Source organism: Lepidochelys kempii, chromosome 1 (assembly GCF_965140265.1).
Source record: "Lepidochelys kempii isolate rLepKem1 chromosome 1, rLepKem1.hap2, whole genome shotgun sequence".
NCBI lineage: Eukaryota > Metazoa > Chordata > Testudines > Cheloniidae > Lepidochelys > Lepidochelys kempii.
Window position 1 is genome coordinate 156857661 of NC_133256.1, and position 14260 is coordinate 156871920.

The 14260-nt window shown below is 41.3% G+C and overlaps 1 protein-coding gene across 6 annotated transcripts in view; it reads right to left on the reverse strand.

The window, feature by feature from the left end:
• Window positions 1-14260, reverse strand: part of PDE9A (phosphodiesterase 9A) — an 81259-nt gene that overhangs the window by 14589 nt on the left and 52410 nt on the right. For all 6 annotated transcript variants that reach the window (XM_073359712.1, XM_073359704.1, XM_073359695.1 and 3 more), the window contains 3 exons: window positions 12478-12552; window positions 4725-4811; window positions 656-760 (listed from right to left, as the gene is read on the reverse strand). In XM_073359712.1, coding sequence (XP_073215813.1) covers window positions 656-760; window positions 4725-4811; window positions 12478-12552 — 267 coding nt within the window. The remainder of the gene's footprint in view (window positions 1-655; window positions 761-4724; window positions 4812-12477; window positions 12553-14260) is intronic.

The window sequence follows — 14260 nt, forward strand, 5'->3', positions numbered from 1 at the left end:
GGAGGAGTGGAGAAGTCCTCTTCCCCTGAAGCATAGCAAAGAGGAAGGAGCATTGATCAGCAAAGATAGAAGAGCTGGGGCTTTTTGAGGGAGTTGTTTCATAGGGAGGGAGCCAGCAGCGAACTATCCAAGTTTGAGTTTCCAGAACTTTAAGTCATTTCTGGTAAAGCTCTTGTGCTTATGGATACTTATCTAAACTTTTGAGACCCATCCTACCTATCTTAGGTACTTACATAGCCCCATTACTGTCATATTTGAGCATCTCACAATCTTAATGTATTTATCTTCACAAACACCCCTTTGAGGTAGGGCAGTGCTATTATCTCCATCTTACAGGTGGAGAACTGAGGCATAGAGAGGGTAAGTGACTTGCTCAAGGTCAGACAGGAAATCTGTGGCAGAACATGAACTTGAACCCAGGTCTCCCAAGCCCTAGGCTAGTTGCCCAACCTTGAACAGCCTTTTTTTCCACTATAACTAATTATAGTTAGGTTTTCTTGTTTGCTTTCAATAAATTAATGAGTCATGTACAAACAAAATGATGGTCCTTTTTGGAAGGAAAATGTCCTGGGTTTTATGACTCTTAGTGGATGAATATTTGTCTGGTGATAGAAGCAGAAATACAGATAGGTATGTGGACAAACCAGAGACACACCTGGAGATTGCAGAGTGAGATCATACTGTACATCATCTGAGTCACACAGAAGCAGTGCCGGAAATTATGGAATGGGTTGTTTCTGTAATTGTCATGAATACACAGCTACAAAAAGAAGGAGTAAAACAGTTAATGACTGTAGAGATGTTTCAGAATGGAAAGATCTGAGTCCATGCACTTCCTGCTCTCCCTCGAGGCACTGCATGTCGCCATGTGAGACATATGGATCCCAAATCATTCTCCACTTTTGCCCCTTCAAAAATCACAACATGCAGCCCTGCAACACCACCCTCCTCTTTCTGGCTGAGGAGAACTAGATATGGCTCCCTATGAAGATTTTATTAACAGAATCTGTGAACCATCCAATGGAGTCACTGAAAAGTACCAGGTGGCATTCCTTCCCCAGCTACACGAGGGATAGCAATATGAGGCCAGGGATTGTCAGTAGTCCCTCTCTTTGTTATCTGCCTCACCCAGTAGTATAGGCAGGCAATAGCAAGATTTCCCAGTCCTGATGCACAACATGTGCTCTGGTCTTGCATATCTCCTCAGCAGACACCACCAAGTCTGCCAAACTGTGCTGGGGACAAAGGCCCACTTAGGAATATACAGAGGCCACAAAACTCATTTCTGACATAATTTGAATGTCAACTCTTGAGGTCTTCAAAGGCAAGAATGTAATAGTTATTTAATTTACAAATATACACTGAAGACATCTTATCAGATCGCTAATCTTCCCCAGCATTACTGAGCTCCACACACTTAGGGCTTGATTTTGCAAGGTGCTCAGCACTCTGGCCTCCAGCACGTGCTTAACTTTAAGCATGGGACTAGCCCCATTGCCATATGTGGGATTACATACATTCTTAAAGTTAAACTGAGCATAAGTGCATTGCCGGATCAGGACGAGAGTCCTCCGCACCCTGCAGGATCAAGCCGCTTGTTCTTGGGCTTGATGTTTTAAGCATCCCAAACCTCCAGCTGGAGTCAATGGGAGCTGGGAAAGCTCAGCACTTCTGAAAAACCAGGCCTGTATTGTTTGGCTTCTATTTCAGTAGAGAAGGACTTTTGAAAGTAACTTTAAAAATTCTATGTTGATGATCTCCTCAAATGTTATAAACATCATCTCATACAACTTCTGTACTGAAATGTGGGTCATACACATTCATTGTGCAAGGTAATATGATTGTAATTCATGCATCCATCAGCGGAAGTCAGACACTAAATGTGATTCCTGATTCAGAAGCTGTATCAGCCCTGCATGCTGAGCTATTAAAAATATTTGGTTGCATTAGTCATCCTGTTCCTCAGTTTCTCGGTGGTATTTTAAAGGCAGGTGAATGTGGGACTGAGAAAGGAAACGTTCAAGTAAAGTGAGGTAGCTCTTTCTCGTCCACCTGAGTTCAACCCTAAGCACACTATAGGCTTTGGGGAAATATCACCACCTGGAATTAGGGACTGTGGGTCTCTTTTTATCATCCCTTTTTGCAAAGCCAATATTTGTGAAGTAATTTTTGTAACACTCACATTTTTATAGAATAAATAAGGAGCCGCACACATGGTTCAGAATGAGATTGTATTAACTATTAATAGTAGCACATTGAATTACTCAGGGAAATTTGAACTGATGTGAACGCATCTCTACACATATTGTAGGTGGCACAGATTCATAGTTTTTAATGTCAAAAGGGACCATCGTGATAATCCAGTCTGACCTCCTGTACCACACAGGCCATAGAATGTCACCCCATAATTCCTGATTTTGCCCAATTTGTGGTTGAACAAGAGCGTATCTTTTAAAAAGACAGCCAATCCTGACTTAAAGATTCCAAGTGATGGAGGATCTACCACATTCCTAGGAAAGTTGTTCCAACGGTTAAATACCCTCACTCTTAAAAATCTGCACCTTATTTCCAGTTTGAACTTCTAGCTTCACCTTTCAGCCGCAGGATCTTGTTATGTTTTTCTCTAATAGTTTAAAGACCCACCTACTACCAAAAATCTTCTCCCTGTTTAGATTTTTAGAGATAACACTCAAGTCACCTCTTGATTTTTTTTACCAGTGAGATAACTAAATTCATCTCCTTAAGTCTCTCACAGTGAAGCATGTTTTCCAGTCCTTGAATCATTTTTGTAGCAATGCCATTTTACTGACATTTGCTACTTTTGGCCAGAGAAAGAGCAATCAAATAGTTTTCATTGCATCCACCAGACAAAAATGATATAATCCTGCAGAGCAACATGCTAGGTGACATACACTTAAAAGACAGTACATTTTCTGCTGTGCATAGAAGTGCAGAGACATGCCATGTTTATGAAAAACAGTCTAACAACCTACATGCAGAAGTATTGAGAGTCACATCATGTCCAGTACTAGTAATTTCAGGCTAAACCAATGTATAATATAGGAACACAGACAATGCCATACTGGACATAGGCGTGGGAAGTAGGAGTGCGGGGGCTGCTGCCAGCCCAGGGTCCTGGCCACCAGCCCCGCATGTGGGGTTCCGGCTGCCGGCCGCCGGCCCTGCCCCCACCCCCGCCCCTAGCTGTGGCCCCAGCCTCTGCTGCCTTACCTCTGTCTGTGTCCCCACCTCCTGGAGCCATGGCCCTGCTCTCGGCCCCAGCTCTAGGGGGCGGTGAGGGGCGCAGACAGGGGAAAGAGGGGTGCAGCTCATCACCCCCACTCCAAAAACTGTTCAAGCACCACTGATACTGGATCAAACCCAACGTCCATCTAGTCCAAGCTCCTGTTTTTGACATGGCCAGTACCAGATGCTTCAGAGGAAAATGTAAGAACCCCACAGGGAAATGTGGGATAATCTGTCCCCCCACCACATTACGTCTACCTCATCTATAATAGTTAGAGATTGGGTTAAGCCCCGAAACATGAGATTTAATGTCTCTTCCAAAAAGAATTATTAGCATTTATCGTGATAACTCTGGTATCTATATAAGTGTCTAATCTTGTTAAATTCTTGGTCTCAACACCTTCCTGTGGCACTGAATTCCAGAGTCTAATTATGCATTGCAAATTCTATTTTGAATTTACCACCTTTTAATTTCATTGAATGTCTCTTTGTTCTTGTGTTTCAAGACAGGGAGAACTGACATTCCTAATCTACATTCTCTATATTATTCATTATTTTATATACTTTTATCAAGATCCCTCTTATTCATCTCCTTTCTAAGCAAACCAATCCCAATTTTAATTCATGTGAGTTTTTCCATTACCCTAATCATTCTGGTGGCCCTTCTCTGAAACCTCTCTAATTCTGCAATATCCTTTTTGAGAGATAGTGACCAGTACAACACAAGGTATTCCAAATGAGGTCACATCATTCATTCACATAACGGCATCATACTATTTTTTGTGTTATTTTCCATCCCAATCCTTAGGAATTCTAATGTCTTGTTGGCTTTTTTGACCACAGCAGCACATTTTGCAGAGGTCTTCATTGAGCTGTCTGCAATAACACCCAGGACATTTTTCTAAGGTGACACATCTAATTTAGAACCTTTTAAGGTGTACTAGTTGCCTAATTTTTTGCCTCCAGTGTGCATTACTTTGAATTTATTGACACTGAATGTCATTTGCCAACTCATTTATTTAGGTCTCTCTGAAGTTCTTCAGTCTACCCAGTCCCGACTAATCTATATAACTTTGTCTCATCTGCAAATTTTGCCACCTCACTACTCGCTTCCCTTTTCAGATCATTAATATTAAACACTGTACGTAGTATCTAGCCTTAAAGCACCCTGTGTTAACCTGTTTTTTCCATGTTAACAATTGAGTTACTCTAGGAATAAATTTGGCCGTAGTGAGTCCACAGAAAGCTCAGAATCAAGATTTAAGTAAACAAATACAGACCTATTCCAAAACATGTCATCTGTGACCCCGATCATGCAAACATTGGCACAGGTGCTTAACTTTAAACATGTGAGTAGTTTCACCGCCTTTAGTGGGATTACTCATCTGAATAAAGTTAATGTCATGAGGAAGTGTTTGCAGGATTTGGAGCTGTATTTTAAAAATCACAAATACTGGGAATTTTAAAGAAATACTTACCAACCACCTCTTCAGCGTGATGGGGTTGATATTAAAGCCTTTAACCAAACCGAGATCATGGTACATATGTTCCAAACAACTCAGCATCTGTAATGATGAATAGACAGGATATTGTTTTAATCACTGTTGTTTATAAAGCACAAAGTACAATGTAATGTGAATCTTCACATTACAAGCACTGATGTCTAATGGAGCCCTATTGTTAATCATGAAACAAAGCTGTTCAAAGATTGCAAGATCAAAACCAGTTCACTAAGGACCTGATCCAAAGCCCACTGAAGACAAAATAAAAACTTCTGTTGACTTCAATATGTTTTGGATTGGGCCCTAATTCATCCCAGAGCGTCACAGTGATCATTGCTCATGAAAATCAACACTATATCACATCTTGAAGAAGTAATTTGATTTTGCTAATGGAACCGGTTTATGGGCCTGATTCAAAGCCCAGTTGAAATCAATGGTGGCCTTTTCATTGACTTCAATGGACATTGTATTAGGACTCAAGTGCATAGAAATAGACAGCAGAAGATAAGAGTGGCTGGAGGTAGAGTGCAGTCCAGATAACTGGGCACATCTAATTCATGTGTGACTTCCTGGAATTTTTAAAAAATCAAGTATCCTCAATAGACTAAACAGACAAAAAAAACCCCTCAGACTGTAAAATTACAAAATTAGAGCAGGTTTGTGCATATTCCCTCCCATAACTGTGTATCTATGAATCTATGAATACCAAAACACAAAGGCAAAACATTGTTTAAGACAACAGCATATGACATTCATTCGTGTTTTCAGAACAGAACACAACTAGCTCAGCTATGCCATTCCAAGTCTAGATTTTGTTGTGTCTGGAAATATTATAGAAAATAACTTATTTATATGCTACTTAGGTCTTGGTTTAAGAGTGGCTGACCCAGTTTTTGCATCTCAATTATAGTAACATTGGAATAGTGTTATAAATATGCCCTAGGAGATATTTGAATTTTAAACCCCTATTTTTTGGGCACTCATAGCGTCCCAGAAAAATTTCTTCCCTTAGTGAAATTTCCTATGTTTGTCAGCTCATATTTAATTTAATATCATGTTTAGTAGAATTCCATTACGGCTGGCTTTGGGTCATTCAAATGTGAATTTAAAAGGTTTTCTCACAAAACTGCAAGAAAAATCTCAGAAGACTGATGGATACTCAGATAAGACCATCACAATTTTGCTTTACAGCATCATGCTTGGTTCCCTGGTACCCAAGGCCAGAACATATTGTTTGATACATTAAAAAACAAACAGACAAAACAAACCCTGTTACTGAAACAAAGATTTAGGCCTGGTCTACACTGAAAAGTTGTACTGGTATAATTTTGTCAGTTAGGGTTGTGATTTATTACCAAAACAGTTCTATCTGTACAGCTGCTCATGTGCATGCAGTTATAATGGTACAAAATGCCAGTGCAGCTTATTTCCCTTCCCATACTGGTATAGCTATACCAGTATAAATCATCAATATGACTGCATCCATGCTAGGATTTTAGTTAACAAGGTAGAACATTTTATGTGAAGATGAGAGGATGTTGTGAAGGTCAAGACTATAACAGGGTTAAAAAAAGAACTAGATAAGTTAATGAAGGATAGGCCCATCAATGGCCATTAGCCAGGATAGTTTGCCAGAAGCTGGGAACGGGCGACAGGGGATGGATCACTTGACGATTACCTGTACTGTTAATTCCCTCTGGGGCACCTGGCATTGACCACGGTTGGAAGACAGGATACTGGGTTAGATGGACGTTTGGTCTGACCCAGTATGGCCGTTCTTATGTTCTTAAGAAATTGAAAGCAGGGCATCATTATGAGTGAAACTGGAGTCAGAGGGCCCATGTGCCCAGGAGGGCCTGTTTTAGATGAGACACCAGTAGAACAGACAATGCAGGGAGGTTGGTTGGAAGCTAATCAGCCACATGGACAGAGCAGGGCACAAGGTTTAATAAAGTTCCATTTATTCAACTTGACCTGCATTCCACTTCACTCTTTGCTAATGAAACAAGCAGCAGACTTCACATTTGCTGAGCTTCATTTTCCTTAATGATTGAACTGCATCTAGTGCAATTATCCAGCAGGCATATATTTGGATCTTGGCAAATTAAATGTCTTGGTTCAGTAAAGGATCTCCTTAATTTTTTCTTATATTTCCTTTTCTATTTTGTATGAATAATATTAAAATAAGGGAAATATAATGCAAAATGACAATAGGGTTAACATTCTGCAGACACAAAATTCAGAAAATTCAAACTTTTAGTACAGACAGAAAAATTTTAATTTATAAATACTGCACATCTATTCTATATTTTATGTCTGTCTGTCTCATTTTTGCCCTGGATGATGACATTATGGAGATGCAACACAACCTGTCCACACCCCTGCCTAACCAATTTGCCAATTTACAGGTTATATAATTGGGCCAGATTTTCAAGTGCTCAGCTTCAATTAAGGCACCTAAATGAAGTGGCCAGTTCTGCAAATGTACACCCAGTCGCTCCCATTAAGGTTAATGACAAGCTCCCCCGAGGAGCTGCTGGATGCTGAGTACTTTTGAAAAGCTGGCACATTATTTATGTTCAATTACTCATATTATGATAGCACCCATAGGCCAAATATGGATCAGAGCTCCACTGTACAAGGCACTGTACAAACACAGATGTAGACACACACCTTGTCCTGCAGAGTTTACAGTCGAAAGCCCTGATTCTGCTAGCTGGTAAATGGGGGTGGAGGTGGGAGCAGAAGGGACACACTGATGCTGACACAGAGCCCCATTGAAGTCATTGGGCACAGTGGTTTGCCAGCAAGGAATATCTTGCAGGATTGGGATCAAAGAAGACAAGTGGCAGACAAAAGGTGGGGCAGAAGGAAACACTAAAATACAGTGTTGACTACACTTTGTGATTTATTGTGAGTCTCACAATATTTGGAGTTTTTCTTAAAGCTCCAGCTCCTGGAATCAGGAGAAAACATGAGAATCTTGGGGAGGGGAGTTAAGCCAGAAGGAAAAGAACCCCCCCACCCCCCATTTATTAATTTAAAAATCTCATGATTTGGGAGGGCCTTATGATTTTTGAACATTTGGGGTTGGCAACACTGAAAATATATACAATTTTCACATATGATTTGTTAATGTACAGGTATATGGTAAGCTTCTTTCCTTCCTTTCCCTTCAGGGCTGAGCTTAGGCATCATCTGTTGGCAGATACATTGTAAGCACTGTGGAAGAGGTGGCTTTTGAGGAGGGATTTGAAAAAGGTACTGACCTTTATGGACCAGTTCAAGGATGTAAGGAATAACATGGGTTAAAAATGTATATGCAGCATGGTACCCCTCTACAAAGACACGGGCACCCATTAAAGGCTTGGAGCGAGGAGCCATTCTGATTCCTCTCAATCTCCATGGGGAAGCTCCTTGTGAGGTATTTGAAGCCCCATGGCTGCAATAACTTCTGATAGTCTGCTAGCCCTGTCTGGGGAGAGGTGGGACAACAAATTCACAGAGATACTCAGTGTGAGGATAAAGTGGGGCAGGACGTCAATATATGAGTGTGCCCTATCTCCTGAGCAGCTCCATAAATCCGAACAGAAAACGGTCACCTCGTTTCTTTGTCCTCCTTCTGCATATAGCTCGACAGTCCTCAGGACTGATCAGGTAAGCTGCTTTAGAAGGGAACAAGGGACTAACACCCCAGTTACTACTGCATAAGAGAAGGTTAGGTTTTAGCCCCAGTGGGCAAAATATGATTATATTGTCATACATTCCTCAGGGAGCAAGAGATTCTCCAGGTGGGTTGATGAAATAGAGCAAACTATTACGTTATTGCCTTACACACTGGTTACACTCTAGCATGGTGATTTACAACCCACTTGCTCAAAATCAGCCACATAAACCACCACTTACTGTTAAGTAAGCGTTAACATAATTGAAATGATTCATGTAAACATAAAACAGAGTCAAAAGGGTGAAAATGTCAACAGACATTACCATATGGTATTGTGCCCACAGTGGTTTGTGTGATTGTTTCTGAGCCTAAGTCCCGCATATGGTATGTTCCTAATCTCCATACCCTCATGCTATCGGTGTGCATGCCACAATGTAATGGTTCCCATTACAATGAATGAGTTACGCTGTTAAAATACTGTGCCTCAGTGTACAAAAATCCATGGATAATGCTTTTTTCCCTAGTCCTACTCTTTATTAATGGTCTGCTAAACAATCTGCCAACATTTTTATGATCTACCTGGCACGCTGTAATTCTTAGGGCAGTAAAAACACCACAGGCTAGATATCTTTAAGATGGTGGGTAAAGCGTTTTGCCTGACAAGTAAATGACTTTGATGCTTAACTACAGGTGCCTGGAAAAAAAATAACCATAAAGAATCTCCCTCAAACTGGCAAGAAGTGTGCGGTGAAAATGCGGTTACCTTCCATGTGAACGTGCATGGCTATATATTCTAACAACCAACAGGAGACTGAACTCTGAACCCACATAAAAGTCCTCCTGTTACTCCTACCAGCTGGAAGTATGTTAACAAAGAAACTGAATGAAGAACATTATTCATGTTAAAAGAAAAGGAGGACTTGTGGCACCTTAGAGACTAACCAATTTATTTGAGCATAAGCTTTTGTGAGCTACAGCTCACTTCATCAGATGCTGTAGCTCACGAAAGCTCATGCTCAAATAAATTGGTTAGTCTCTAAGGTGCCACAAGTCCTCCTGTTCTTTTTGTGTATACAAACTAACACGGCTGCTACTCTGAAACCTGTCATTATTTATGTTGGGATTTTTTTAATCTTTGGAAATTTGCTTCGTCATAGAATATGTTCATCTAGCGATTCTGAAGCAGAATGGCTCCTGTTCGCATAACACTTCTTTGAGGATTGATTTGTGCTGCTAGTTTGCAACTCCACTCTCTCTCCTTTTTTGTTGTTGCTATTGTACTGATCTAGTTACGTCCTTCTTCTCCCTTTCCGGGCTATCGTTTGTTACATCCATTTGTTGAATCTTGTTTCACATTATAACTTTCCACAAAAGGGGCATCCTCTTCCTTTGTGTTTCTACAGTAGCTGGCACAATGGGCCCCCGGGGAGCTTCCGTAACACAGATGATGATGATTAATAAATAATAATAATATACTGTGCACTTAGATTTGCATCTCCTCTGAATGTATTGCACACCAAAATCCCTGTACAGGAGCATCCAAATCAATGTCTGCCCCCAGGCCCTGATTCAGCAAAGCACCTAAATACTTGTTTAATATTCTGCAGGAAAGTAGTGTCATTGATTTCAGTAAAAAGAAAAGGAGTACTTGTGGCACCTTAGAGACATCCGATGAAGTGAGCTGTAGCTCATGAAAGCTCATGCTCAAATAAATTGGTTAGTCTCTAAGGTGCCACAAGTACTCCTTTTCTTTTTGCGAATACAGACTAACACGGCTGTTACTCTGAAACCATTGATTTCAGTGGGATTGGTCACTTACTTAAAGTTAAGCATGTGCTTAAGTGCTTTGCTGAACAGGGATAGACTCACTTATACTAGAGGGCATGAAAGAACACAGGCTGGCATTAACTTTGTTGCACTTGTCCTTGAATGACATTACCAATATTTGGACTATGAAGAAATAAACAAGGAGTTGTATAATAAGGACAATCTATTTGGCACCTTTAGGGAACAAAAATTATTGCACTCCAGAATGATTCACTCAGTAAAGAATTAGATTTCAGGCATATTACCTGGATCCACCAATTCTGTGTTTAAAACAGCAAATTTCAACTTAAAAGCTGAGGAGTCATGAAAATATATATTAGGTAAGGGGATCTGAAAAGGAAAAAACAAAACTTTCTTGAGTGGATATTTTTGGCCTTGTGTACCTTTGGGAATAGCACTAATCCAGCAATTGGTGTACCCCCTCAGGTGCTGATCTCTAAGGATAATGTCTACACTGCAATTAGATGCTTATGGCTGCCCAGTGCCAGTTCACTTGGGTTCATGGGGCTCAGGCTCAGGGGCTGTTTAATTGCGGTATAGACATTTGGGCTCGGACTGGAGCTTGAGCTCTGGAACCCTCCCACCTCGCAGGGTCCTAAAGCCTGGGCTCATGCCCGAGACTGAATGTCTACACCACAATTAAACAGTCCCTGAGCCTGAGCCCCGTGAGCCTGAGTCAGCTGGCACGGGCCAACCCTGGGTTTTTAATTGCAGTGTAGACATGCTCAAAGGCAGTGTCTTCATTGCAAAAAAGGTATGTTTATCTCACTGTAAAATGCGAGTGGAGTGAAGGCACAGGCACTGTTTACCTCTGTCTAGCTAGATGAGGTCATCCCTATGCCTTCCACCAGGGGTTTATCTTGACTAACTGCATCAAGGTAAGAACTATGGTGCCTTGTCTCCACTAGGATTATAGCTAGCTCGAGTTAGCTATCTCCAGGTAAAAACACCTGTCATAAATATAAAGGGAAGGGTAAACCCCTTTGAAATCCCTCCTGGCCAGGGGAAAGCTCCTCTCACCTGTAAAGGGTTAAGAAGCTAAAGGTAACCTCGCTGGCACCTGACCAAAATGACCAATGAGGAGACAAGATACTTTCAAAAGCTGGGAGGAGGGAGAGAAACAAAGGGTCTGTGTCTGTCTATATGCTGGTCTTTACCGGGGATAGACCAGGAATGGAGTCTTAGAACTTTTAGTAAGTAATCTAGCTAGGTATGTGTTAGATTATGATTTCTTTAAATGGCTGAGAAAAGAATTGTGCTGAATAGAATAACTATTTCTGTCTATGTATCTTTTTTGTAACTTAAGGTTTTGCCTAGAGGGGTTCTCTATGTTTTTGAATCTAATTACCCTGTAAGATATCTACCATCCTGATTTTACAGGGGGGATTTCTTTATTTCTATTTACTTCTATTTTTTATTAAAAGTCTTCTTGTAAAAAACTGAATGCTTTTTCATTGTTCTCAGATCCAAGGGTTTGGGTCTGTGGTCACCTATGCAAATTGGTGAGGCTTTTTATCCAACATTTCCCAGGAAAGGAGGGGTGCAAGTGTTGGGAGGATTGTTCATTGTTCTTAAGATCCAAGGGTCTGGGTCTGTAGTCACCTAGGCAAATTGGTGAGGCTTTTTACCAAACCTTGTCCAGGAAGTGGGGTGCAAGGTTTTGGGAAGTATTTTGGGGGGAAGGACGCGTCCAAACAACTCTTCCCCAGTAACCAGTATTAGTTTGGTGGTGGTAGCGGCCAGTCCAAGGACAACGGGTGGAATATTTTGTACCTTGGGGAAGTTTTGACCTAAGCTGGTAAAGATAAGCTTAGGAGGTTTTTCATGCAGGTCCCCACATCTGTACCCTAGAGTTCAGAGTGGGGGAGGAACCTTGACAACACCCCCTTTTAAGCAGTGAAGGTGTAGCCTCAGTGTAGAGAAGGGCATGCAGGGGTTTGTTTGATGGAGGGAACAAGGCGCACCCCTACTTGTACGTGGGGTAAAGCACGATGAGCTCAGGCAGTGCAACTCCTTGCATGTTCATTTCTACACTTTGGGGTTAGCGCCCATGTGGTCTCATTGACTTCCGGTGGCCAGTCAATGAACAAAGGGTATTCCTGAGTGTAGGCCAGGTCTTTGTTCTGCATTGCCTTCGTTAGGCTTCCATTGTTAGATACTAAAGACGGCTTTCCTGACCGTCTCAGTGCGGTCATGGGATAAGCCACAAGTACCAACAACTTGTTTACTCCTTGCCTCATTGGGCTCCCACAGCCAGACATCAAACGTTGGTTTCCGAAGTGCTTCTATGGTTTCTTGAGACAGCATGTACTGTAGACAAAAAGACAGAGTCTATTATTAACTACTACATACTGAGTTCCCCTCATGTCTTTGTGGGAGCTGCGTTCTGCCCTCATCAGAAGTTCTCCAGCATGCCATTAATTAATTTTCCAAAATTTAGTGCCTCAGCCGTGGGTGGGTAAAATGCATTGTCTCTTGTTGGTTTTAATCTTAAGTTCTTCATATTTTGGGGAATGAAATATTTAACTGCAGGTGATTTATATTGTTATTTTGAACAGTTGTTTTTCTCAAGGGTTCCCACATTTCAATCAGGTGCTAGGCAGCAAAGTTTATGCATGTGTTTATTGTGTACTCAGAGCTCCAAAACAAAATCCAAGTCAGCCTCCAGCAGGACTTAAAGTGTGCTGGGCTGGCACAGAACACAAACCCTGGAAATAACATTTCTAAAAGGCAAGCTGGGTCACCTAGGGTACACATTTTTAGTACCCCCAGGGGAAAAGCCCCTCTGATTGCTTGCTTTTCCTGCTTGCCCACATCCTGGGGAAGTGCAGCCAAGCAGAGCTGCTGCAGGAAACAGGTAAGGCTCTTTCTCCCTCCCCTCAGGAGCTGACACCGTTCTCACAGAAGGGGAAAGGGAGGAGGGAGTAGAAAGAGACCAGCAGCTCCGAGCTGGTGGTCGTGGTGGTGGGGCTGGGGAGACAGGATTGATTTGGACTTTGTGGGCAGGAGATGGGCAGATGTGGAGAGGATGACAGACCTCTCCCCCCCCCCCGCCACTTTTTTCACAGCACTTTAAGCATTGGCCCCCAGTGTTCTGGGTTGTTACTGTGTTGGTAACAGTGGCTGGCAATTTGTAAAAAATTCTAGAGTGTCAGAAGATGTTGAAGGTATCTAACCACTATTGAACTGTGTTTTTGAGACAACATGATCAAAATATTCTTGGAATACGTAAATCTAGTATCTTAATTGGTCCACTTACCATAGTTGGCTATAATTAGTTTTGGTATATTATACTGAGAATATAAATGAAATGATCTGCGCCACTCCATTGTTATTTAATTCAAGCAAGAATTACATTTGAGGATTAATTCTTCATCTCTGGAAGGAAGTAATCTTGCATTTGCATTATACTTTATTTGTAGTATAGAGTTTTGCTAGACAGCTGTAAATTAGCAATACTGATGTATTCATTAATAACTGCATTGTAATTACCAAATCTTTTTCAAGTGAACTGCCACCTCCTAACATGCCTGAGGTCACACAAATCCAGTATTTAAAGCCATAACGAATGTCACACACAGAGCAAACAAAACCTAAACTTCTCCTAAAACCAAGCAATTAAAAGCCTTGGGTTCGAGGCAGAAAGGAACAAGTTTACCACTGTGTTCAGTTAGTGCAACTCTCTACAGTAATAGTTAATCTCAGAAGCCAAGCATTCTAGCAGTGGGTAAAAGGTTAAGGTATAGTTTCCGTGTACATATCATGGAACAAAGGAATGTAGAGCAGTTTGAGAAAGCATGTGTTAGTAGTGTCAACAACACACATAAATTTAAGCAAAGCCAAAATGGAAATGACATTTTACAGCTCATTAAATCCATTTTCAAGAGACAGATGCCAGGACTACATAAATTACTTTAACTGAAAAATAATTCACTGAGAGGGAAAAAGGTAGAGGCGCCATTACAGAATAGGGAATAAAGTTATAGACTAAAATAAATCTTGTTCTGAGCCTGCAGAC